At 39.1% G+C, this 27325-nt stretch overlaps 1 protein-coding gene across 4 annotated transcripts in view; it reads right to left on the bottom strand.

The window, feature by feature from the left end:
- LOC148423115 (lysine-specific demethylase 6A-like) overlaps window positions 1-27325 on the bottom strand; it is a 49366-nt gene that overhangs the window by 3284 nt on the left and 18757 nt on the right. For 2 of the 4 annotated variants that reach the window (XM_088414278.1, XM_088414280.1), the window contains 22 exons: window positions 21491-21545; window positions 21043-21077; window positions 19051-19144; window positions 17777-17903; window positions 14436-14534; window positions 14101-14320; window positions 13717-13857; window positions 12981-13073; window positions 12818-12895; window positions 10708-10815; window positions 10250-10633; window positions 9100-9911; window positions 7043-7172; window positions 6828-6933; window positions 3880-4085; window positions 3699-3751; window positions 3559-3627; window positions 2293-2441; window positions 2096-2210; window positions 1828-2015; window positions 1592-1733; window positions 53-179 (listed from right to left, as the gene is read on the bottom strand). In XM_088414278.1, the coding sequence (XP_088270404.1) occupies window positions 53-179; window positions 1592-1733; window positions 1828-2015; window positions 2096-2210; window positions 2293-2441; window positions 3559-3627; window positions 3699-3751; window positions 3880-4085; window positions 6828-6933; window positions 7043-7172; window positions 9100-9911; window positions 10250-10633; window positions 10708-10815; window positions 12818-12895; window positions 12981-13073; window positions 13717-13857; window positions 14101-14320; window positions 14436-14534; window positions 17777-17903; window positions 19051-19144; window positions 21043-21077; window positions 21491-21545 (3531 nt within the window). Of the gene's footprint in view, window positions 1-52; window positions 180-1591; window positions 1734-1827; window positions 2016-2095; window positions 2211-2292; window positions 2442-3558; window positions 3628-3698; window positions 3752-3879; window positions 4086-6827; window positions 6934-7042; window positions 7173-9099; window positions 9912-10249; window positions 10634-10707; window positions 10816-12817; window positions 12896-12980; window positions 13074-13716; window positions 13858-14100; window positions 14321-14435; window positions 14535-17776; window positions 17904-19050; window positions 19145-21042; window positions 21078-21490; window positions 21546-26638; window positions 26808-27325 lie in introns of those variants that run through there. The other 2 variants (XM_088414281.1, XM_088414279.1) reach the window with 2 other exon arrangements.

Raw genomic sequence — 27325 nt, 5'->3', positions numbered from 1 at the left:
ACATAATTTGCACAGCATTAAGGTAAATTACAACATGGCCCATGAGATTTACCTCACAAATACTGCAGTAGTGCGCAGGCTCATTCTGGGTGCGTCCATGCCAGACTAACTCCTTCCCGGCAGCCATCAGGAACTCTCGCTGCATCTGACATTGCTTCAGTGTCCGCAGCAAGCAATACCTAACATGGACATATTGGATCGGATCACAAATAATTTTCAAAATGCAGTTTCAACCGCGGCATGGCTTTGCATTTTTAATGTTGTGCCGTGTGTGGTTCTGAATGTCAAATTATTGTAATGGATAATTTAAGATTTTTGTATCAATTAAAACATGGTTTGCCAGTTGGTGTGCCCTAGTTGTGACCAGGGTTTATCATGGATACTATATCTAAAATGCATTTCGCATCATAAAGAAAATACATTGTGAAGACATTTTAATGGTTCAACACAGTTTTGTTTATATATATATATATAAACTATATATACAGTTTTGTTATATATATATATATATATATATATATATATATATATATATATATATATATATATATCCATGATAAACCCTGGTCACAACTAGGGTCATATGTAAGTGTCTGCAGTGCTCCATTTTTCCTGCGTCCCAGGCACATAATGGTCACTTTATCCAAGGAAATAAATCATTGGTGAAATAACGTGACAAGGGACGCCGCCTTGTTTGTTGACAGCTTTACAGGGACCCGTTAGCTAACTAAGTTTTTCGACAGCACAGAAGGCCCTTCCTTCTTGTTGAAATGTAATCCAGACATTGCCCTATTTTGCTGTTCAAGCTGGATATTCTCTGCTTTAACGCAGTTCCAGCCAGACTTGGGTCACATGAAATTGGTGGATGATCACCCGAGCCACCCCCCCCCCCCCCCCTTTTTTTCCCTCCTACTCAAGCTCTTATTATGGCAGTTAACGCGCTACCTGGGTCATCTTAGCATGGCAAACGGGCATGGCAAATATAATCTTGTCACCCCTTCTCAGTTTTGCTTTTCACTATGCATTAATTGTGTGTATAATGTACATTCATATCCGCAAGCAGTATGGGGTCGGTATGACATTGCAAGTTAAGTGAAAGAATGTCAATCCCAAAAAAAAAAAAAAAAAGCAAACAAAAAAAAAACCCCAACACAATTTACCTTGTAGCAATTTACCTTGTAGCAAGATTATCAAGTAAAACTGCGGTCACAAAAAATAATGTCTGGAAGAAACTTCAAACTAAAAGCTTACCAACTCTGATTATATCATATATTACTTGTTGAAATTTAGTTCAGTTTCAAGCATTGACTGGTCTACTCATGATGTTTGGCTGACGCATGGCTGTTTTAGTTTGACATAGATGATGAAAGACGTTGCACTTTTGGCCCAAAAAGCTTGAATACTTAGATAGATTATAAAAAAATAAATAAAAAAAGAGATTTCCTTCCATCCCAAAGCACCCAAGCACTATTTAAACCTTCAAAAAGAAACAGGCAGTGCAGTAAATGTATCACAGTCAGTATTGCCATGCGCTAAAACGGAAATAAAGAGTTTTTTGGTTTTATTTTTCAAACGAGAAACAAATTCTCACTTGATCATCTGAAAGAGCTTGTGGTCAGACACTTTGATGTTTCTGGCCAGGTTCCACGACAGGTGGATCATGGGAACAATGGACTTGACACTCTGCAGTTTGTTCCACTCGTAGCGCTCTACTGCCAGCTTATACTGATGTGCTGGTGACAGCAATGAATAAAACACCTTAGTTAGTGTCTAAAAACAACATGAATAGCTGGGAATGACAAGTCATTTTGAGAGTACTTTCCTCACCTGTTAGGGGTCCCACATTCCATGCAATATTGTTGCACCAGCCAATAGCCTGCACCCAATGGATGGCGCCGGTGTTTAGCCACACCAGGTCCCCGGGGCGCTGGATGAAGCGGTACACAGGCACATTGGTCGCATACAGGTCTTCCAGGTTCGGCCACCAGGAGCCCATCAGGAAGTTGATGTTGTTTCTGTCATAGAACACCCCAAAAGTCAGTGCCAAGATTATAGCGCAAACATCTAAATAGCAGTGAATTAGCTTCTGACATACTTTTCGCAGAAGCTGTTGATAACACCCCAGTATGGTTCAGGCACAGCAAACCATTCACAGTCACCAGGACCGATGTTGATATTCACCGAGCAGAAGTTATTGTTCTCTTGGTGACCTAAACAAACACACAAATGCTTATTATAAGTGAAAATAACCAAAAATTACAAGTGCTGATTTATTGCTCCAGTTTATGTCACCTGGAGTCCTGCTCCCGGGAACCTTCATGTAGAGCTGCACCGTGTTCATTCCCAAGATAGTGTGTCCCACGTGGCTGAGCAGGTTGCCGGCTGATACCACACGGGCAAAGGCCGGCAGCTTGGTCAGCTCCTGGAGCTGCTGCTTCCACCTGTGAGCCAGGGAAACAATACAGAGAGCATGAGACAAATAGAAATGAATGAATGAAAACAATGTATCCCACTGGACATCTTTAGAACCACGCACAAATATGCATGTGAAAGAAAGACCACTTAAGAGTGTCATCTAATAATGTTCAATGGAACAGGTGAAATTCTTTGTTGTCAATGCTCATTGTCGATGTTGTATCTTATTTAAAGAAAAAAAAAGCTTTAAATATCATCTTAGTTTATTCACATATTTTCCGCACTATAAGGCGCACCTAAAAGCCTTTTTTTTTTTTTAAAAAGCTGATGGTGCGCCTTATAATCCGGTGCGCCTTATATATGGCTCAATATTGAGATTCATAGATGGGGAATGAACTGATAAAGTAAGCTTGACCTGTTTCTTTTGTGTTTACAGTCATAGTGACATTGAGTTATTATGCTACTGAGAGTTTAGAGTTATTATTGTTATTACTTTGAGTATTACTATATTGTGATTACATAGGAGGAAAATTTCCCTGATATAAATGTTGCACTACATGTTATACCTTGCTGTTAAAAGATAAACTGTCACGGAAATACAAATAAAATAAAACATAAGACAGTTGTTTAATCATTTTGGGAGTGAATAGAGTTGTCAGAAAGCTGCTTTGTAATCTATTAGTAAAGTTTCACTGCTTCTACTGTTGCGCCTTATATATGGAAAAGGTTTTAAAATGCCATTAATTGAGGGTTCGCCTTATAATCCGGTGCGCCTTATAGTGCGGATAATATGGCAAGTTAATGGCATTTGTTCTATAAAATTAAAGGGCAGTTAAATTTTGGCCCAAATTTTTAGTACTGTTACACCCATCCATTTTCATGGATGATCTGAATTCTATCCCAGGTGACATTGGGCCAGAGGTGGGCCATTTACTAGACCAGTCACCAGCCACATTCTTCTATTCACACAGATTCTCCCATATGGACAACCAAGGGTCTTCAGTAATGTAATAATTAGCAACCAATAACAACAATTTGATTTGTATCTAAACAAAATTGTTAACCTGTAATTCCAGTGGGATACAATAAACAATATTTGACATCTTAGTTTCCTTTTTCTCATATATGCAATGGTCCACATACTTCTTTTCATCAGAGAGGTCTATGTTGGTGCCAAACTTGATGTGCTTGAAAGGACATTTCCTCCGTCGGCTGACACAAGAAAATTAGCATGAGCAACAGGAAGAAAATGGTTGATTTCATTAAGGCGGGCAAAGAAAGACCTTTCAGATGAGGCTGTCTCCGCTTCCATCTCCTTCTTCTTCTCATTCTCCTCCTATTTCAGAAATCAATTTCAACTGCAATGTTCAATGTGTGGAAAAAAGTATGTGTTCCTACACAATGCCATTCTACCTAAAGGAAGTGAAAATGGAAGACAATTTGGACGTCCGCCTTACTACTAACCCGTAGCGACTCCTGGAAAGATGAGGCCTGGTACTGAGCGTACTTGATGATCGTGGTGTGTGAGCGGCTGCTCTCACAGCGCCACATCTTGCGGCTGCCGCTGGGGTCCCAGTTCTCATCGGTGGGCTGGGCCAGCTGGGTGCGCACTTCCACCAGATGGTCGGGATTGGCCTCCACCAGTGTCTTGGTCGAGAAAAGGCCCAAGTCTACGTGGAATAAGAACATGGAGGCACAATCACGCATTGAGATGTGCATCTTCGAGTTTTTAAACGCAATGTGACATGAAACTAATACGTATTGCTATGTACCACATTGTATTATTATTATTGTTTATTTATCCTGTATCCTGACCATCAGATGGATTAAAAGAGGGGTGCATAGTCTGTGTAAATCAAAGGCAACAAGCTTCCCGGTCTCTTTGCTTCAATGCATCTGAAATTCCATAGAAATTCACTTTCATAAAAATTTATACCCCCCAAAATTGTACAAAAAGGCACCATAATTACATAGTTGCAAATTGGAATAAATGCTTAAACACAACCACAAAATTCAATATCAATGTTTCATCAAGTCCCCTAGGCTTACGATATCTATTACCACCGCTTCGATCCTTTTAGTGGTTGTTCTGTCAATTGACCAAAATAGGCTTGCGCGATATAGACATTATATTCAATATAAGGTATTAACTTTGTCTCTGGGTGAGATTTGGACTCTACCGTCCAATTGTGGTAGTGAGCGTTAGTCCTACAAATATTTTACTCCATCTCTATATGACCTGGGTGTCCACAAATTGTGACAATTAACGTATACTCCATTACAGCGCGCTAATCTGCACAATTGGCTTGTATTGCAATCCTTTGTTGTGTTGGAAATCGGATGTGGTGACCTGACGTACACTCAATGCCGTTTAGCTGTCGCTGATGCAACACCACCAAAGGTTCAAATCAGCCTCCTCGGCAAAATGGTCTAAAGAGCAAAATTATCACTTGAAGCATGCCCCTGGTCTTGCAACCATACTTCCCCACACAAACTGCAATGACTATATGGAGAAGTGAGCACTCAGGACTGCCCAGCATGCTTTATCTCCGCCATAGCATGAATCACCAAACATTGCAACAATCAAACAACAAAGCAGAGAAAACCATGCTAAATGCTAAACTGAACAAGTAGAAATATGTCCTTGTGTGAGACAGTGCACACTTGTCACATACGAGGATGGCCGGACCAACTTTGAAAAGCAAACATTTTATGCAACTTGCAAAGCCAGCGACAAACATTTGGAGGCCGAAAATGATGAAGAATGTCACCGCTAAATGTACAAGAAATACATTGTACTAAATAGAAACTTGAAATGACTTATCAAATCCATGGCCTATTCATTAACTACACAATACATGGCCCCATTTATCTTGCCATTGAAACAGGCCTGTCTTCATGTTCCTTTTGCAGAAAAGCACAAAGCATGCGTCATAGTAGGCATCTTGGGATGCAATTCAGCATTTTTCACTCAACACGATGAGTGATGTTTCACCCAAAGCGTTTCATTTTGGTATTATCTAACCCTATCACATTCTCCCAATTTTCCTCTGGACTGTCCAGATGGTCTTTAACAAATTTCAGATATGCCTTAAATGATTTTTGTGTAGAAGGGGAACCTTTCAGGCAATGCAGGATTTCATCTCAAGATTACAGTGTGTTACTTAATGTCATCTTTGTGACGGGTGTCCCCGCTGTTTTCAAATCATTGACCAGCCCCTGCTGTGTAGTTCTAAGATGATTGCTCACTATCTCAGTGTTATTTGAACTCCACGTGGTAAGATCGTGCATGGAGCCCAGGATCAAAGGAGATTGTTGGTGATAATGTACTTCAATTTTCTAATAATGTGTCCATGTGTTAATCTTTTCCTCACAAAGTTGTTTACCAGATGCCGTTTGACTCATCCCAGCTTGGCGTAGTTGTACATACAGTCTTAGCACTAGCATCTTTGGGAAGATCTCTAGTCTTGGTCATAGTAAAGATTAGAGTCTGACACTGTGAAGGTGTGTTAAGGATCTAATCAGTTCAAACAGACACAATTCATACTATTACCGAGTGGAGGCTAGAATAAACTTAAAGCGCAAGTTTGTGTTTTAGCTGCTCAATATCTATTGGCCATCCATTTACACCAATACATTGTTTAAAAATCATACGATGTGACTTCCTGGATCTTTTAATTATTTTTTTTATTCTGTCACGCTTGAAGTAAACCTATGATGAAAATTAAAATGATAATTCTCTTTTTAAATGGGTGAATTTGCAAATGTTTATGTTACAAAATCTGGCCCCAATATATGTTGTCATACATATAAAGCAAATATCTACTAAGTTTGCCTGCCTCTTTTCACCCTGTTAGAGGTGACCATTAAAATTTTGATGACAAAAGATACGATTGAGGCCTGAAATTCACAGCTTGATGGCCAAGCCATTACTGTATGTTCCACTGTACATTTAGTATATGCAAGATCGATATACTGTATTTTACTTCATTAAGCATGGCTTACTTTTAAATCAGTCTTAAATAACAAGCTTAGTTTAAGTGGGAGGAAATGATTTCCAAGTCAGCTTTCAATAGGTTGAGTGAAATGCTTGTAAGGTAGTTTCAAGCAGAGACAAATTTTCGGGAAAGAGCTAAAATTATGAAAATAGTTTAGAGACCCTAATTTCAATTGACATCAAGAGCAGCATGGTTAAGATTACTCTAAATGTTATCGTGGGCATGCAGTATCATTTGTTGCCTGGAGGTGGAACTGTTGCCAGATGTGTCAAAAACAACAACAGTGCACTATGTATGACATATCTAGTACTGTACAGAGCCATGATGCAATGTCCATGATGGTTATAAATGATGGAAAAAGAAAACAGGATTAAAAAAATAAATAAATAAAAAAGCATTGAGTGGTTTTCCTACCCAGTTTGAGGGCTCCTGCCAGGCCCCTAATGACGGTTACAGGGTTGGCAGGGTTGGTGCAAAATTGATGGAGAGGAGGGTAGAAGGCATCCCTCTTGTTTTCCAACTGTCAGAGAAGAAGCTCAAGAATTAATCACCATTTAAAATTCTTTCTTGAGAGGTTAATGATGAACCGTTATAGCACAATATCACATTGTCAACTGCTCTTGACTCACATAAATACTGGGCGTTGGCGGGTTGAGCTTGTCCTTTGGCAGGGGGGGGGACGGTGGCATAGGGGGTCGCGGTGGTGGGCACTTGTCCAGGATGATGCTGCTTGTTGACAGACCGTTCTTGCCCAGGTTTCTGAGACGTAGTGGGTTCAGTGATTAGCTCAAATATGAAGTGGGCATAAGATCAAACCAAAAACAGTCCAAAATGTAGGAGGCACTACTATATGATGTATGTATGTTATATGTATATATGCATGTTACAGAGTGCATATCTAATTGACTATGCATATGTATGTATCATTTCCAAGACCATGCACCTTATTTCTGACTTATTTTGCACTATTTTTGCTGCTCTAACTCCTTGTATTCATTGACTAATAAATGCAGATGCATGTATTAAAAAGCATGCAGACGGTATGACAAAGAAGATGAATTCAGAATGTATGGACCCCTGTATGCTGTATTAAGCTTTATATCTTTATTGTTACAATGCTCGCCATGATTATTGGCAACCCTGGTTAATAGGCGTTCTTTAGCTTCTTATGAAGTCATTTTTACAGATATATAATACACTGTTTTGGATAGAAAAGGTGGAAAATGCAACCTTTAATTCAGTGTGTGTGTGTGTGTGTGTGTGTGTGTGTGGAGGGGGGTGGTGGGGTTTCCACATAAACAAAAATTATTTTACATCAAATCATGCGTGCCGCAACTATTAGCACCCATGATGTTAATACTGTGTACACCCACTTTTAAAAATGAATTATCGTCTTTCGTCACCTTCCATTATGTTTCACAAGATGGAAGAATACAGAGGGATCTTTGACCATGCCTTTTTGCACAAGTTCTTTTAAATCATTCTATGACCTAGGTCCTCTCCTCTGCTCACCACTACCTCAGTAGAAATGTTTAAAACTCAAAAGTTATTTTTATAGTCTTACATTTACCCGAACTACATATTGGCCTGTGAAACAGCCATTTCTAAATCTTTCCCACCCTCCTCCGTCTGACTTCTGAAGAGGGGGCAAGATGGTGATGACCGAATTTGGGTGCTGCTGTGCAATTTGCACCGACCGACTGGAAAACAATCTGAGCTGGATACTGCCTGGGAGGCACTACTATGAAGATGGGCCAAAAAGGTCTGGTTTTGAGAAGGACCTTCTCAAAGGCAGCTCCTGCAGGTTTTAATTTTTATAAATATTTTTCTCATTATTCCAGTTTGCATACATCCACCGCAGCCCCACCTGTACTTATTTTAAAGTTTCTCATTTTCCCCCAGATTGGATTTTTTTATTTTGTCCTTGCCCTTCTTGAACCAGAGTTCAGGGGAAGTTATGGACTTGTCAAGTCTTTGATACTATTGTGATTAAAGGCTATGTAAACAAACTTGACTTGGACTCACTCCACAGGTTTTAAATGGGGTTGAGGTCTGGCGACTGAGATTGCTGTGAGGGGAGCCTAATTCAGTGTGGTGACCCCTTCTGCAATTTCCAGTAAAAAAGTATGTTTTAATTAAAATTAAATGTATTCAAATGCTTTTAAGACATCTTATACCACATAATAACAATAATTTTGGAGGGCACTGGATCAGCAATCGTCCCGCCCAGTGTGTGCCCACTGAGTTTGATAGGAGAGAATGACATACAATACTTCAAGACATATAATAAATGTTGAAATAAATAAATGAATAATTATGTAAATCCTGAAAAGATTAAATGGAATAAACACCTAATAAATATATATAAATTTATGTTTTGTAAGGATGTTCACCAGTCAGATATTGGACGAATGGATGGAATTGATCTAAATTTGGCACTAAAAAATGACAAGCAAAATAAACCATTTAAAATGTTGACCATACTACTTTGTTATCGGTCCAAAATACCCATAGGAGTAATTTTAGTCCTCATTTATGTAATTCCTAAGAATTAAATTTGTATTATTTTTATGCAGACTATTGCCACATAGTTGTCTTTTAAGACAGCATATGGAAGAAGAAATGCTGAATCCATTCATGTCCAAATGTATTCACAACGGGAGTAAGAAAATAGGAAGTATTGTACCTGCACGCTTTGAGCACATCGCTGGAGCTGGAGTAGATGGAAACAGATGACCAAGGAGCTAAGCCAGCAGGGGCCAAGTGTCGGTGCACGGCCCCTTCGGAAGTCTCCACCTTTTGAGGGCTGTGAGAGTCCCCCTTTCCATTTACTGTAGGCCCCCGACTGTCAGTCTGGCTGTTAAGGCAGGAGAGGGTATTGGGGGAGTGCACAGCGGTAGTGGTGGTGGACATCGGCAAGGATGCTAAGAAGTGCTCTGACAAAGCATTGGCAGCATCCGAGTGGACATTGTTGATTTTCTCTGAGAAAGGCCCTCTGTGGTTACTACAGTTAGCGTCATTTGTGGTTGTGGTGGCTTTTCCCTTTAACAAGGCTGAGAGTGGAGGATTGTCTATTGTGGGTGCAGCGGGGGCTGGAGAGCCAGCTCTGTCCGTCACTGGCAGCTGGACGTGATTAGTCAATCCCTGTGTGGGAATGGCACCGGGATTTGAGGTTACCTCTGCCGCGGTGGTGGTGTCCGGCCCTAATGGCAGAGTGGCAGATGCTCCCGTGTTACACCCCGAAGGTGCATTGTCTTTGGTGTGGAGCCCTGAGGTAGAGGTGGAGTGGGGAGGCGATGACAAGTGATTTGGGGTAGACCTGGGGGAGGTGGGCGATAAGGAGGAGGCAGACGATGAGGCAGTGCAGGGCCCAGAAGAATGTCCCATCTGACTGAGAATAGCCAAGGAAGAGAATGAGGTCTGCGGGGAGGAGGAGGAAGAGAAAGGGGGTTCTCCATTGGGACCTGCCGAATGTGAACCTGGACCTTTGTGAATCCCCTACACAAAGAAGGGGAAAAAAAAACAACATTGAACAATTGCTTAATAGCACAACTCTCTCTTGAATTCTGAAAATATGAAGTGGCTTGATGTGCTTTGTCTGACATTTGTTTATAAACTATTTGAATTTCTGTTGGAAGTTGTTAAAATTCAATGCATTCAAACTGCTATTCGGGAATACCTTGACGTACCTCAAATTAGACCAATTTAGTGAATTACCTAAGTTACATGAAGGAAACTCAGAGTCAAACAAAGAGGATATAGCTGTTATGGTTTGAGTGAGTACAAGATTTGCTCTTAACCAAAAAGCGTATATAAGGGGACAAAATTTTGTTTACCTGAGTGTTAGCGTTGCCATGCGGGCTCCTCCATGTTTCGTCTGAATGCGTGGGACTGGCGCTGCTGGTGTTGGAGTGACTGATGGCTGTGCAGTTGTGAGGTAGAGAGTTCTGCTGCGCATAAGGCACGTTTCCATTGCTTGTGCTGCCACCTCCCGGCACGGTGGCGTGGTCCCTGCTAGGGGACCTGATGTCGTGCGGCCCAGATGATGGACTTGAGCATGACCCGTTGGCCGCGGGCTGGATGACACATGGTGGTTTGATGGCTGCGTGATTCGGAGGAGAGGAGCGTGGGATGCCTTCGCGGCAGTTGGCGGACTCTGCCTGAGGTCCATTGGAATGGCTGGGCTGTAGCTGGACACCAACCATTGTTTGATGCCGTACCTAACAAGACAAGATAGAAAGACTGAAAAATTCTGGTCTTTTTTTGTTTTAATTGCAAACGAAAGGATGTTTACCTGCTGCTGATGCTGCTGCATGAGTGAGAACTGGTTCTCCAGCTGATCCAGCATCTGCACCTGGAGTGGCTTGAGGATGGCTCTGTTGGTTCGCAAGTGTTCCAGAAGCTGCAAAGCACACATTTTCATACCTTTTCGATTTTATGTCTACACACACAGCATTGTTTGATAATGAAATACGAGATAATGTTCTAAACATGCAATGCTTTTTGTCCTCCACTAGAGGGCCCTTAATCAACATGGCCGAATGCTCACTTAATTTTAAGTAGAGAATTGAGGTCCAGGTGAAGAAAACATTTGTAGCCATAAAAACCAAACAAACAAAAAAAACGTGTTCCGTGCCCTATCATTCACTTAAATATTTCGCTGGCACATAACTTTAAAAAAAAGAAAATGACAAACAAATTCAATAGTATTCCATCCATTTCAGCTGACATGACCTTAGAGCCGGGGTGTCCAAACTTTTTGTAAAGTGGGCCAGATTTGGTGTGTTAAAAATGTAGGGGGGCCAACCTTGGCAGGAGTTCTTTACATATAGCAGCAATTAATTTAAATACATTTCAGCGAGCCGTTCTGTGTTTAACATTTGCTTTTTTATTTTAATTTCAACTATCTTAAGCATGTGTTTTGGTTAATTTGAAACATGGCTATCAAAATTCAATTGACATTAAATATTGAAATTGAATATTCACTTCACTTTTTTTAACACTAACTTTTTTGTAACAGTTGAACAGGGTTAGTAATTTTACACTTGGGTGCAAATTACATTTGAAACAGAAAAAAAAATCTCACCATGGCAGTTTAATATTTATAGAATTTTTAAACACAGTAACAGAGAAATGTGCAAGTAATAGTCATATCAACAAGTGCAGGACTCATCTAAAATATGAAATTAGTAAATATAAATGTTGATTGGATTTTTAAATGTTTATTATTCTGGAGTGAAAACTTAAAAGAAAAAACGTTTTCAGACAGATCGTAAATGAAAAATGACTTGTCCGCATGAGTGTGATGGGTGAAACTGAGATCTGGAGTGCAGGACAAAGGCCAGGTGTGGCTCTATGGCAGTGGTACGGATGCGCAAGATGTCTTGTGAGAGTCCGATAGCCGTGTCCACACACAGCTCTTATTTAAGTTCATAACCGAGAATGTCTTCTCACACAAATACGTCGACCCAAACAAGCTTAGCATTTACTTACCAAATGCTCGAATTTCTTGGAAACTTGTCCTCATCAAGCTGTCAGTAAAAGTTGGCGATATAAAGCTGCTGGTGATGACCGCAGCTCACTGCGTCACACTGCAGCTCTACTTTCCTCCTTTTGTTGATTGTCGCCATTTTAGAAAATTAGGGGCTCATACAGTCTATTCCTCATATACTAATTTGCTGTTCCTAATTGAGCCTATAGATGGCAGCATTTAGCACACGCAGGTAAGAGCGCTGCTGTCCAATGTTCCATGCGGGCCAGACGTTTTTAAAATATTGACCATGGGCCGCATTTGGCCCCCGGGCCGGACTTTGGACATGTCTGCCTTAGAGGAACTATGAGGTTAGATGAATCCTTTCCCAGATGAAAAAAGGGTGAGAGTTTAGCCATTCGCGGGCCAATTATGACACTCCCATTTACATGCAACCCTCAAAAAAATATAGCCTTAAATTAACCAAACATATATAGTTTTCCAAATGTGGGAGAAAACCGGAGAAATCGTGAGCAAATTAACCCAAGCGCAAGGAGGACTTGTGCCAAGATTGACATTTTCTTGCTCACTGCTAGTTTGAATGCTTCACAGTGACTCGCAAAGCTTCTTGAAATTTTACTCTTAATATCTGCATCACAAGAGGAGTCACAATGCTATCTCATTATTGCTTGTCTGCCTAACATTTTTCTTACTCACAAAACGCCTTGCTGGACAAAACATTTGATTGGCTTACTCATAACCCATGAGGTGCAACAAACTGCGCACATATAGGCATTCTTGTAGGCACCCATGTACAGAACTGACAAAATGATTGAAAAAGACTACTGCTACCGAAGTTGTGCTGGTTAAATTAAAGGCATTCAACAGAAAAGACATTTGCAATAAAAAGTATAATGATGAATAGATTTCCTACCTGAAGCTTCTGAGGGGTAAGGTACCAGCTTTGCACCGGCTGTTGATTGGAGCTGTTTGCACATAAGTCCGCAACACTCTGCACATAACCAAACATGGGGGGTGTCTTTTGATTTTGCTCAAATTGCAACGTGTATGGACTAATGTGCAGCTTTTGGCATTACTTTGGGTGGGCTGGCAGTGCGTTTCTTTTTGGCAGGACTGGCCTGTAGGTCACTGTGATTGCTGGTGCTTTGGGCTCCCTCCCCCTTACAAGCCTACAAATCCAGCAGAGAAACAGCTTGTGATGGCCATCTGCGTTTTGGCAAAAAAAACCACTGAAGTCATTTTCAAAAGAGAAAGGGGGGGAAAATAGAAATGGATCCTCTGCATACACCAACACATTTACATGCGTTCAAATAAAGAATGTATGACAACACTCTGATTATCAGTTTGGTTTCGCATCTTCAATCTTAATCAGAACTATTGATTAAGGTCTTAATCAGAGTTTTCATGGTGTGCTTGTGGAATAATGCAACAATAATTTTGCATCAATGTGCAAACATGCAGTTGGGTCTTGGTTGGGTTAACACATCAAATTCCTTAAATTACTTAAAAAAAAAAACGTGTTTCTGAATAGTATGATAAGATTTGATGAGGAATATTATGTCTTGCATGTAAATTTCGATGCAAGATTCTCACATCTTTAACATGAAGTGAAGTGGGCTATATTGTGATGCTTGTCATGATTTTTGCATCTGGCAAACCCTTTAAAGAACAACACCTCACTGTCCCTTATAAATCAGCACTTGATTCCACCTTCGGGTTGGCACGTCCATGCCAAAGATGCTAAGTAGAAAGTTAAGGCTAGTCATTTTGCTTCTCTGAGTGGCTGAGGTCTCTCGGAGCTGGATCTCTCACCTGCTGTGCCTGTGCAGCGTTCAAGGCCCCCTGCCTGGATGTGAGCTCAGCAGGGATGGGCAGGCTCCATGCCTCCTCAATACTAGGGAGCATTTTACTCTTATTCTGCAGACTACTTGGCTGTAGGTTACACAATTGAGCCTAGGAAAAATTGTGTCAATACACACGCTTTAGTACTGAACCGACAAGATGACAAAGATTGGGAAGAACATATTACGAATGTTTTATGTGATGGAGATGTTTGATCATTACAAAAGCACAAAATTGTGACATAATTCATATCTTTGATGATCAGATATGAAAATGATTAACACACATCCACAAAGTGACCAAACAACATCCAAAAGGGTTGCTTGCAGATTTTACGAAGGAAATGTGGTCTACCTGTAGCAGCCTGATGCGTTGAGCAAGCACAGCAGTGTTGACACAGGTCTTGCTGCGCGTGGCATTGACATAGCACTTGATGGCATCGTGCGGCTGTCCACAGCTCTCATACAGTGTGCCCAGGTCCATCCAGGCGGCAGCGTGGTTGTGGTCCAGTTGTACGGCGCAGATGTAGGCCTGCAGTGCGTCCATAGGCTGGTTCTGCTGCTGGTACAACACCCTGAAGGCAAAATTAAAATGGTGAATCAGCTGCCATGTTTTTGAAAAAGTTGATTTCCAAAATAATTTATTGGGTAACATCTTATCTTTTTTTGATTTTGTTTCTGGTTCCTCACCCTATGGAGCACCAAGTGTCAGCACTGGCTTCAGACTTATCAATGGATTGACGATAGGAGATGAATGCATCCTGCACCTTGCCAATACTTGAGTAACACCTGAAAAAGGAAATAGAGAAAGAATAAAGATCAGTAATGTTATAAACAATGAAAAACACAAATACATTCGCAATTAGCCCAAGCATACTTATAACAAAACAAAAAAAAAAGACACTGAGCTTCAACCAGATTGCACTTTAGGCTGAAATAATCATCTTTTGGCTAAAATAATCGTAAAAAAAACAAATAAAAATAACCGTGTACTACTGGCCATTCTACTCTAAAGGGCAATAATTCCTTTCCATTTTTTCTCAAGCTGGAAATAGCAATTTTCCACAGCCTTGTTTTCACCACAGGGTAAAACCCAAATTTCCACTTAACAAATGATCAACTGGTTTTCATTTTTAGATAATCAACTTTTTGTTTTAACTAAAATATAAACTATGCTTAACAGCACATAAGTTGCCTTTCTAGAGCTATAAAGCAAAATCTCTGCCCATTGATTAGGGCCTATGAGATGATGTGTAAGGACAGGAGTGAGCATAGCGTTCGCTTTCGGCCGATAGTCCAAACAGACAATGGCCTTTGTTAGGCAAAGGTTTTCCTATTTTTAAGTCCTAAATGGGCAAGAATTTTCAGGATTTTAGAGAAATTTGGGGGTCTGTTAAGAGTTAAAGCAATGGCTGTTACAGACGCTTTAGGCCGTTTTGCCTGTTTAGACTATCGGCTTTAAGCGGCCGCTGTGACCAGTAAATGTGTAGAATTAAGAATTGACATTTACTGGTGTTACATGAATGCAACACCTCACATTACAGTGTCTTAAGAGAGACCGCAATTTGAAAGCCTATGCCAAGTGAGCGAGAGAGCGAATTCAACATTGATTTTAATGAACAATATCACGGAATCTACAATACTAGGGCAAATAAACAGTATGTCAACATCGGTTAGTTATTCCAATCATAAATAAGGACACAGCCAGTGGTTGGGAGGACACAGACGAATGACGACTGACACAGGAGCTGCACGGTACAGACTCCTAAGTGAAAGTCACTTTCCACATTTTTCATTCATCCATCCATTTTCTGTAGACGCTTATACCCATTTGGGTCGCAGGCCTGCTGGTGCCTTTCCCAGCTGTTATGAGCTGCGGGACTTTCCACACTTTTTCTAAACTTTTTCAAACACAACAACACGGCGCATGCATCTGGCCATCCGTGACACAAGGAAGCCACCACCACTCCTCTTTCGTGGCCTATTTAGCCAAGGTAAATTATTGTACCACAGTGTTTTTGCTGGTGTTTTCTTCTGTGTTTGGTGGGTATATTCAAATGCATAGATTAACTGCAGTCATCCGCATCCTAACTCCCAAACTGATCTTGATACTTTCTTGCTTGCTGCATAGAGTGGGAACCCCCCCCCCCCACTTCTTCTCTTTTCTTTCCTTCTTTTATTTACAATTGGCATACAAACCTTTTTTTCCATTTTTTTCCTTCAATTTTTTCCTTTTTTATTTGCAAGTGGCATAAAAACCAGAAACTCGCTTGATTGCACAAAACTAAGAAAAAAAAAATCAGCAAGTTTTCCTCCTCTGCTTTCCGTAGCAAAAATAAACATGACAGCCTCCATCTGAGTGTACAGTAATAAAAATAGCGATTACGATGATTTTGTATATATGTATATGCGATAAAATATTGTTACGGGTGTGGTCACTCAGGGGTCTTGCTCTCCGGTACCGGCCTGCTTTGTTTCTTTTTCCCCTGTTTCCTGGCATCTTTTTTTTAGGTGTGCCCCAGCAGTGAAAGGATTGGTCGGCTCCAGGAAGGCCCATGATTGGCTGCTGCTGATTGGCAGGTCGCACACCTGCTATATATTGAGCCGAGATGGCAGACAACTCTCTCGTCCTCCTTCGCTCCCAACCAGCCACGCATTTGTACTAATAGTTATGGAAACCGAGCAGTAGGGGTGAACCGCCGTTTTTGTTGTACATTTTCTTTCCTCCTGTTTTTTGGAGCTAGGGAGGTAAGCCTATTGTCTTTTGGTTGTTTTGTTTGCTAGGTTAGTTTGGTTATTGCAAAGACAGATTGTTTTGTTTGTTGTTTTGGCCTTGGTTCACCCTGAGTTAATTGCTCCTATCTTTCAGTAATTCTTTTGTCATGTAAATAAATATATCTTTTGTTTTCCAAACATCTGGTTTATCGGCTGGCTGCTTGGGAGTTGGGGAAGGCGGGGCCCATTACATATGTTGTGTCCTAGGCCCCTAGACTGGGACATAACAATATTTATTTACACCTTATTGAAATTTATAGTGGGTTGTTAATGTGGATAACTGTTTAAATATTACACACTGGGTCATGGTATTTTAAGCTTTCTACAGTTAAACATATGCATTTAAATGATGGAATCGTACCTTTGGCGCAGTGGAAATTCAGTGTCCTATGAAATAGGATTTTTAGGTGGATGGATTTCTAACCACAAATTGAAACAGTTCACTCAAGCCCTGCTTCTCTCTGTGTGGCTGCAGTGCTCCCTTTCATGATGTCGTTCTAAAGCAGACAGCCACGACTAAATAACAACAACAAATAAGCTTATGTTGTAGCGATCGCGAGTCAAAGTCGAAGTGAATGAAGAAGCCAGAAAACGGGTGTTTTACTGACGTCAAACAAAACAAAATACGTGTCAAGATCACACACAGTAACACCCGTTCCTCCTATCAAACCTGTCCCTTTGTGAAACCACTATTCATAACAACAGTTCTTGGTGACGTATGTACTACAACGTTGACTGTTCAGTCATGTGCTCCCAAACACATTTTTGCCACTTGGACATTTCTACAGTGAAACTTCCTAAGTAATTAATGTAACATTGCCGTTTACTTGGTCAACTTGGTGCATGATCTCCATTTTCAAATCCTGGACGGAAAAAATAAAGAACATGGAGGTCTCCTCGGATAAAATGGGTGTGTATCTACTCATGCACATGTGGTAAGGGAGCAGTGTAGAGGCGGTACAAGGGCCTGCTAAAGTCGTCTTGCTGAGAGCACATAAGGAATACTTAGAAATGCATCAATGAAGGAAAAGAAAACATAGGAGGTGTTTAGGGTTATAAATTAACATTGTGACATGGTTATAAGCTCCAAAATTTGGATTTCCATGATACTTTAATAAATCAAGCTACTTGAATTACTTATGTAATTTCACCCTTAAGTTCAGTATTGACGTACTTCATACATGAAATGTATTTAATTCCAAATGTTTTCATGACAACGCTCAGGTTAAATGATCATTTTAAACTTTTGTGCTTACCTTCCAAGAAAGTACCAGGACTGGCCAGAATTTGGGTCTGCTTCTAGAGACCTCTGCAGACACTGAATGGCATAGCTGTCCTTGGCGGCTTTATCCCCAAGTTGCTCCACCGTGTGATGCATCCAGCCTAAAGATGAGCAAAAGAAACAAAAAAAAATGTTCCTCAAAAATTACCTTAAAGGTTGTTTTTTCTTGTTTTTTTTTTTTTTTACAATTGCTTAACCTAAGAAGTGCAATATTAAGCACCAGCAGATTCTGGGCAGATTGAATTTGACTCCTGTCAAAAAGGCGGCACATTCCTCACAGTACTATAAAACAACACAGCATTAACAAACAAGCCCTTCTTTCATGTGTAACTACACCACAGGTATCAAAGTGCTCTTACTGCAAACAGACCACTGCTCCTTCAATTACCACTCCACACACCTGTGGGGGGCTTCACTGCTATGACAACCCAAGCAGGCCAGCCTGCTAATGCATTTTACTACAGGGGGTGGGGTAGGTTGTTGTTTGTCTATGGTATGGCTGGACTGGGGTAAAAAAAAATAAAATAAAAATAAAAACGCCTTACAACGCTAGATATAGCCATGAACATAACATAATAGATCCAGACAACAAAAAAGCTTTGTCAGTTATTATGACATTCCTCATTATTTCCTGTGAGTGTAATCAGTTTTAACGCTGTCGTTATCATTACTCTGCAATGGAGGAAAATGAAAATATTAAAATGACGGAAAACATCACTGAACAGTCTTTCAAAATGTGTTGACAAAAATGCAAAGAAAAAAGTTATTCTGCACAGATTTTTAAAAAAAAATATAATCACAAAAACAATTTAGCCTTGTTTGTCACACCGTGATAGTGACATATTTAGAAACAATACCGGGCAAAATGATTTTTTTTTTTTTAAGGGATGTTTGCATATTTTATTGTCAGGTCTACAGATGGTTTTAACATAACTTTTTTAACAACCTCACAACTCAACATTAACAATATTACTAATACTGTAAGCTGCTACTCTTAAGTGTCTGAATGATACTGGCGCTATGTTCAAAAATGTTTGTTTTGGACCAATATTCATTAAAAATATTACAACTGCAAAGTGTAATTGCATTACCAAGTATCAGTACATGGTGGGTGTGAACTCAAATTTAAGTATGTGGTCGGGAAGAAATGGTATTGATGCAGCTATGCTACAAACTATCAAAATGTCACTTCCTGAGTGCCATCCGCATGAATGAAGTAGTCATCCAGTAGAATGCAGGGACACTCACCAAGCTGTTGCAGTGTGGTCGCCTTCACCTGAGCAGGAAGATTATCTGTTTGCAAAAGACTTTCATAAGCTTCTTTCGCTGCTCTGTATTTCTTCTGCAGGAGAACAGACGGACACAGATGTCAATCCAGTCAAGGTAACAGGGTGTGTTTTATGACACAAGGCACACAGACAAGATGTCCTCACACTTGTAATGACTGTCTTGACAAACACAAACTTGGAAGGGGGGAGGGTCATAGAGCAAGAGGACAGGCTAGACGCGACATGTCTGGACCATTAAAGTGTGTGATCGTATTGGTTGCCCACTATAGCGCCGCTGCAGCTGTGTGTATGTGTATGAAATGTGAGTGACCTTGTGATCTTACTAACCTGGTGTCTGGGGAAAAAAAAAATAAACAATAAAATGCACAAAGAGCAGCAGTTTTTAGACTGATATTTAGCTCGACTTTGACCACTCAGAAGTTAGCAAAAGTCATATTCTGGTGGTATGAAAGCACCGGTGTAAAGCAAGAGCGATTGGGCACATCAACACAACATGCTGAACTGTTTTGACAGAAGTTCCCCAAGGTTTCTTTCTTCCTTATTTATGACCTTTTCACAAACACGTTTAAAACCAGCCGAATATGATTAGGCTCTGTTGTCAGGTGTGTTTAGAATTACTTTATCCTTGAACTGCTCCTAAAACACTGGCGATCGTAAATATTATTGTTAAACATCAATTGCAAAATTATTGCCGAATAATGACCAAGTGAAGGACTCTGTGTTCATTATGTGGAATGTGGCAATCAGCAAGTGAGCTGACTAAAGAAACAAACCACACACACATACTGTAATTGACAGACGCACACATTCGTCTGGTACACGACACTAATGGCTGAACATTTTGAAGAAAAGATCACGTTGTAATTATTCTGCCAGCTATTGGGAGTTTTAGACAGAATTTTTCCCAAATCAAATTTAAATACAATACAGTGTTTACTATGTACAGTACATGAGATGACAGCATACCATCAAACCACTATATTTTTACTGCATATGTTAATAAAAGCCTTGCTTCACGTGCCTGGGATTAACTTGCAAAACCAATTACTCCACAAAATTAGAAACTTGCTTCTCAAATAAAATTAACTATTTTGAATGACATTATAATGACTAGTCAACTGATCCTGGCAGCTCTGACCAGCACCAAGAGAGACAACATTACATTGCCTCCCTTCAATAACAGAATAAATAGGAATCCTAGTGATGTATGTTGCAGTCGTGATCTGACTGCTGTAAAAGTTATTGCCGTGTAGCGAAAGGTACACCTGTAGCTAAACTTCAGGTAAATACCCATTCTGTGTTATCTCAGTGAGAAGAAAGTGACAGAAATTACATTTATACAACTTGTATTTTAAGTCTTCTCTACCTATACCAATGGCTTTGCCTGCTGTCATGTCATCATTGCACTATATAGCACAATGTTTTCTGTAATCTATATTGTTTACCTGTATTTGTCTGTAATGTGTATCTATTTGTCTGTATTTGGTACATGCGGCATCCACTTCAACCTGTGGGCCTGGAAGGGGGCTCCTCCCACCTATGGTCCCTCCTAAAGGTTTCTGAATTTCCTCAAATAGGGGTTTTTGAGTTTTTCCTTCCCCTTCTGGGAGCTTTGACAGGGGATGCTGTTGTGTACATTACACCAAAAAGATGTCTCTGTATGACTTCTTTTTTCGAAAGAAGTCTCGACATGACCTCTTTTCATATGTGAAGCCCTTTGAGACTTCGGTGATTCAAGGCTATACAAATAAAATTTGATTAATTGATTGATAAATTTGATATACAAATACTATTACTATGCGATTGACTACTCAAGGGCATGTTGGCAGAACTTCCACCTCCCATGGCTTTACTCTCTTCCTGCTCACATGATTGAAGAAAAAGCTAAAGACAGATTAGATTTTGTGCTCACACATACACTGTCAGGATAGAACATGTGAGTGGAGCTTACCTGGATCTCATACAAATGCGCAATGTGGAACTGAACTGAAAGGGGGTGGGGGAGGGAGGGAGCAGAAAAATGAATTAATATTTTCTCATTCAAAATTTGAAAAGCAATATTACATGTTCACCCCATAGACCGCGCAATGGGTATAAATTGTATCCAGCGTGGAAGACAAATGAGAGGAGGGGAGCAGGACTTTAGCGAATGTGTATGTGTGAATGTGTGTGTATATTTGATGTGAAAAGGCAGTCAGCATGTGCAGTGTGCATTTGAGATCTGGCAGTTTTACTCTGCTCGTCTCCTAGGCAACCCCATTTTTAGGGAAGGAACGGCAGTAGAGAACGGAATAATTATCCTATTTCCTCATGTTTTGAACATGTTATGTAGGTAGAAGACTGTGAACTGATTTTTTTCATAGCAATTTGAAAGAAGTGGTGAGTGGTCAGTGACTTACTTTCTGCCTTGGACAAAGTGCAGAGGTTTGAGTCGATCATAGCCAGCTGAAAATGCTGCATAAAGGGGGAGGGGAAGAGAATGATTAGATTTCTGTCAAGCTCTTTCTAGGACACCATATTTAAAAAAGGTAGAGTTGGTTACTATACTGGTTGTTGATTGGTACAAAATAATCACCCTTTTGTATTTTCATGTTAGAACTTCTGAAGTGCATAAAAACAAAGAATTTGAACCACATGACTAAAAACACTGGAATACATAGAAAAGCACAATAATCTCTTACATTCCTCTGTTTTGACGCATATCAGAGTACCACAAGAAGGGATGCAACAAGGTATCGCGAGATAAGAACACCGCTGAACAGCACTGGATTTGCTTATTTTTTTTAACTTTTGGCTGTTTTTTGGCTATAGAGTACACATGAGAATCCTTTTACGTAACATTGAAACATGCAGCCCAAAGTTTGTGAGACTTAACAAAATCAATGTTACCAGACCAAATAAAATATAGACACAAATACTTGTATTTTGACACGAAGGCTTTTATTTTCAATTTGTTTCTGAAAGCTTGTCATGAAAATGGCTTACTTTAGGTGGAACAACTGATGCAAACGCCAAAACTTTTGTTCTGAAATCACATTCAATCAACAGTTCAGGGTGCTAAAAACAACTTAATTGCGGTGGCATTTTAATATACGGAGCCCATTGCCATTATAGCATGAATTGGCTGGTGATATTTAAAGGGTGGCATGAACAGTCAGATTACCTCCCAATGGCATTCAAAGACTGTGCACTTAACGCTGACAGTTGGTGCAAACCAGGTTGTCTAAAATCGTAGTTGTTATTAACTAAACAAAAATGTCAATTGTCAAAATTATAAAAAGTTTGTCATTCATAATTAAAAAGAAATGTGTTATTTAGTCTAGCGGTTACATTTGTTTTCCTCCAAGCCCCCAAAATGTTATCATTAATTAATTAACAACAAAGTCTCATCATCCGCAGGACATACAGGATAAATACAGCATGCCCCGACTACTTTCATAATACCTGTGGCGATATTTTGGATCGCAGCTGACAGGAACTGTGAGCATTTTGTTTATACTATTTGGTATTAGGCAAGAGTTTAGCTGTGGCTGAAAAATGAGTCTGGCTCTCCTTTTGAAACCACATTTGCACATTAATTTTGTTGCAGTCTGCTCAACAAAAAGGAAAAACTGTGAAAACTGGAAAGTTTCTGTTGGGTATTATTTTATATGACAAATTGCAAAAACCTTGTCTGGTTTCATTCTCGAGGACTCAATAGTGTGAGACCTTTAGTTTCGTGGGATTTGTGTCTCCTCCCATCCCGAACCATAACTGAACCATATCAACATTTGGTCAACCTATTTGGGTATCACATAAAAAGGTGGAGCAGTAAGACACTCATAGTCTGTTCCTGCCTCGTGTGTCTTTTGTTCCACATTAACAGCTTTGAAGGGTACGTTTGTTAAGTGGTTGGTTTTCCGTCGCCTCCATAGGAAGTACAAATCATATTTCACATTTCCAAGTTAACAAGTCAAAAAGTATTTCTCAAAACAAATCAATCCAAGCAACTCTATTTTATGGTCACACCTTGTTCGGCTACCAACCATAGTGTTAATTAGGGATGGGCAAATACAATACCAAGTATTATATCGTGCAGATATCCAGCATATCTGGGTAACTTTTAAGAAAATACTATGTTGGAATGGGCAGGTCTTTCTTAAAAAAAAAAAAAAAAAAAAAAAAAAAGTTGTCATTGTTGCTTTTTTCATAGTTTTTAAATAAATAAATCTAGTTTGAGATCATATATATATGTATATATATATATATATATATATATGTATAAACGTGTATATATATATATATATATATATATATATATACACGTTTATACATATATATATATATATATATACATATATATATATATATATATATATATATATACATATATACATATATACATATATACATATATACATATATATATACATATATACATATATATATACATATATACATATATATACATACATATACATACACATATATATATACATATACATATATATATATATATATATATATACATATATATACATATATATATATATATATATATATATATATATACATATATATATATATATATATATATATATACATATATATATATATATATATATATATATACACACATATATATATATATATATATATACACACACATATATATATATATATACACACACATATATATATATATATATACACACACATATATATATATATATACACACACATATATATATATATATATATATATATATACACACATATATATATATATATATATATATATATATACACACACATATATATATATATATATATATATATATATATATATATACACACACATATATATATATATATATATATACACACATATATATATACACACACATATATATATATATATATATATACACACACATATATATATATATATATATATATATATATATATATATATATATATATATATATATATATATACACATACATATATCATCGCATTCCACTGATTTGATTCATGCGCAATCATTGTCTGAAAATGAATAACTAACCCATTCTAAACTGATTCTAAACTGATTCCTTCAACACTTCCTTTGGGAACAACCTCCAGTGATGGGATAATGAGATGCAGCTGGACACATTTCACTATTTTGATTGTCAGAGATTAGGGTTTTACACATTTAAATATTAATTATTATTTTTATTATCATTACTATTATTATTATTTTGTCTCGACTGCAGGGGGGAACCAACAGTGAGGGTGCAGTACCTAACAGTGAGGCCTTCTCTAAGATCCAGCATAAGATATGTCTACAAATTACAAATGCATTGAATGCGGGGGAGAGGGGGACTCACACAAACACAATACAGCATCTTGTAAAATGTCTTGCCAAATGCTATTAATTGCCTATATTAGTAATTAAAATCTTGGGTCTTGTAGAATACTGTAGCTAGGTGGTGCCATATTTTTATAATTAACTGTAAATCTGCTAGTCTCTTTACATCAGGATCTATTGTCTCCATGCATAAACAGCAAGAACTTACAGTATTAACGTCACGTTAGGTGTGCGATAGCTTGTAATTTCAGTCATATGTCACACACAGCCGAGAGTATGCATGTAATCAAATTAGAGGTGTGCAGCCATTTAAAGGGGAAGTCAAGTCGGGGGAAATAAAGTCAAAAATCGTGCTTGCAATAATATGCTGTATGCACACTCACTTATCTAAACATGGCATTCTGTTTCAGGAATATGAATCAAGCAGGGGAAAAAAAAAAAACACTCGTTTTATTAATCTCAGGGATCTGCCTTTGTGCAACTTGCTGTCAACTGCAAATGACCACAGTGCCAAAGGGGACAGCTGATGACCATAATGTTTAACTGATTTCTGAGTTTGGTCTTGTGACATTTATGTATGACATATATTGCTTATAAACAAGTTGATTCTTTTGGCACAGTGATGTCTTTTTTTTTTGTTTTTATTATATATATATATATATATATATATATATATATATATATATATATATATATATTTTTTTTTTTTTTTTTTTTTTTTTTTTTTTTTTAAATCGACAGCAATTGGCAAAATGGCTGCCCCCTGAGAAATGGGCATGATTCATATTTAGATCATTGGCCCGATTTGGTGGACGCCAAGGAAAACGTGTAAAAGTAGGTCAGTCATTATGGTAGCAGTAGTTGTACTTACCATAGGTGTTAACACCATCGTAAATACATTTAAACAAGAGGTGTTCCGATTATAGTTTTACGTTTAAGGAAAGGAGGAGCGGACACTACACAGCACACAAGTTTGCAAGCCGCAAATTAAGACCTGCAGATGATTGGTTCTTTTGAACGTCAATGGAAAAGCATTGATTTACCTTTGCTGAACATGTACTTTTCCAGGGAAATCAACTGGTTACGAATGATGGACAATTGATCAGAAAAACAAAAATTTACAACAAATGTTAACTAGTGGTAGCCCAGTTGGGCAGTGGTTAGCCCGTGTGCTTCACAGTTCAGGGACTCAAGTTCAAATCCACCTCGCTACAGCTTTCCTGTATGAAGTTTGCATGTTCTATCAGAGCCAGAGGGTTTGTTTTTTTTTCCCCCCCGGACACTCCGGTTTCCTCCCACACACTAAAAAACATGCATGACAGGCGTATTTGACAAAATTAATAAATAAATTGTCCTTAGGTATGCGAATGGTAGTTTTGTCTCTGTGCGCCCTTCAATTGGCTGGCAACCTGTTCAGGGGGTCCTCCTCCTACTGCCCCAAGTCAGTTGGGAAAGGCGCCAGCAAGCCTGTGACCCTTGTGAGGCTAAGCAGCTCTAGAAAAATGGATGGATGAACGGGTGAATGGATGTTAGTGATTTGTAAATAAAATGCAAATACGGCGCCATCTACTCCCAATGGTGCTCAAACTGTTTTACAACAGCCTAATTTCTCCCATTAACACACATTTTTGTACATCTATACATCTATGCTATAAACGAGCCCTCTGACTGCTGACGATGCCACCCTTCTAAACAAGTATAAAAGACAGACGGTTGAGTTTTACCCATAGCTCACGAGAGTAGAATGGTGCCAAAGTTTGGTAATTAACCATGAAAATTTCACCTGGCCAACTTGGGTGTGGGGGCACAAGAGACTGTTTATTACTGCTAATCGCTTCTTGATGTTTTTAGAATTGCATTGGCCCACATGCCTTAGGCTGCCCACCCCTGCATTAAAGAGACAATGCAAATGCGATGCTGTATCTGGGTCAGTTGGAGGCATGAGCATAGCTTGTCATCGACACAACAGATACACATTTATACTCTGAATTGCAGATATAGAAAAACTAAAAAAAATATTCAACTGTAAGGCCCTACAATGTTTCAGGAGACAGGGATGGCCAAATAGACAATCACCATTTGCCAGAATGCATGAGGGCCGGCGGCGCCTAGCACGTGCACAGATATGCACACACACGCACCAGCTTTAAATAAAGAGCCTTTTAAGAGACACAGAATCTCATTTGTCACAATCAGACATGCACAAAGTGTTACCTATGTTACGGCGGCTCGTCAGCCTCCTGGAAGCCCTCATGCATCCTCTTGCAGCTCCCTCCTGTCTTCACCTTCCTCCTCCTTCACACTTTGGCTGACAATGCGGCACAGACTGTTAGCTTGACATTCCACCTCCCTCCTCATATCTTTTTCCTCTCTCTCTCTCTCACTTTCTCTTTTGCTCACTGCTGTCTTACTTCCCTTTGCTCCCTCCTCCTCTTCTCATCTACTCTGGTGTCAGCAATTACTATTCAGCAGACGGCTGCAGTGGTCGGTGCAGAGAGAGAACGCGCTGCCACACAATAACACCTCAAAACAGCAGCACTCCCTCCAGTGATCTCAATTTTACCTTGTCTTTTTTCAGGTAAATTACTCTTTAACAACATATTTTTCTATGAAGTACCTCATGCATCACATTCTAAATATAAAATGTCACTACCACAACTAAAAATGTAAACCCACAAGACATAACGCACGTAAATTTACACACACACACCCAGCTGTGCGGAAGGGACTATTAAATATCCTGAGACTAAAACCTGAATTTTATCACCATTCCAGAAGCAAAATATAACAATGGCACATTTTGGATGCAGCTGACATGGCCTTTCATGTTTAAATGCATCAGTGAATTTACTCTGGGAATTCTTGCTTTAGCACATCTAGGTAAATTACAGCAAAATTGCT

Source organism: Hippichthys cyanospilos, chromosome 5 (genome assembly GCF_059441005.1).
Source record: "Hippichthys cyanospilos isolate Australia breed blue-spotted pipefish chromosome 5, RoL_Hcya_1.0, whole genome shotgun sequence".
NCBI classification, from domain to species: Eukaryota; Metazoa; Chordata; class Actinopteri; order Syngnathiformes; family Syngnathidae; genus Hippichthys; species Hippichthys cyanospilos.
This window is presented reverse-complemented; position numbering and strand designations above follow the sequence as displayed.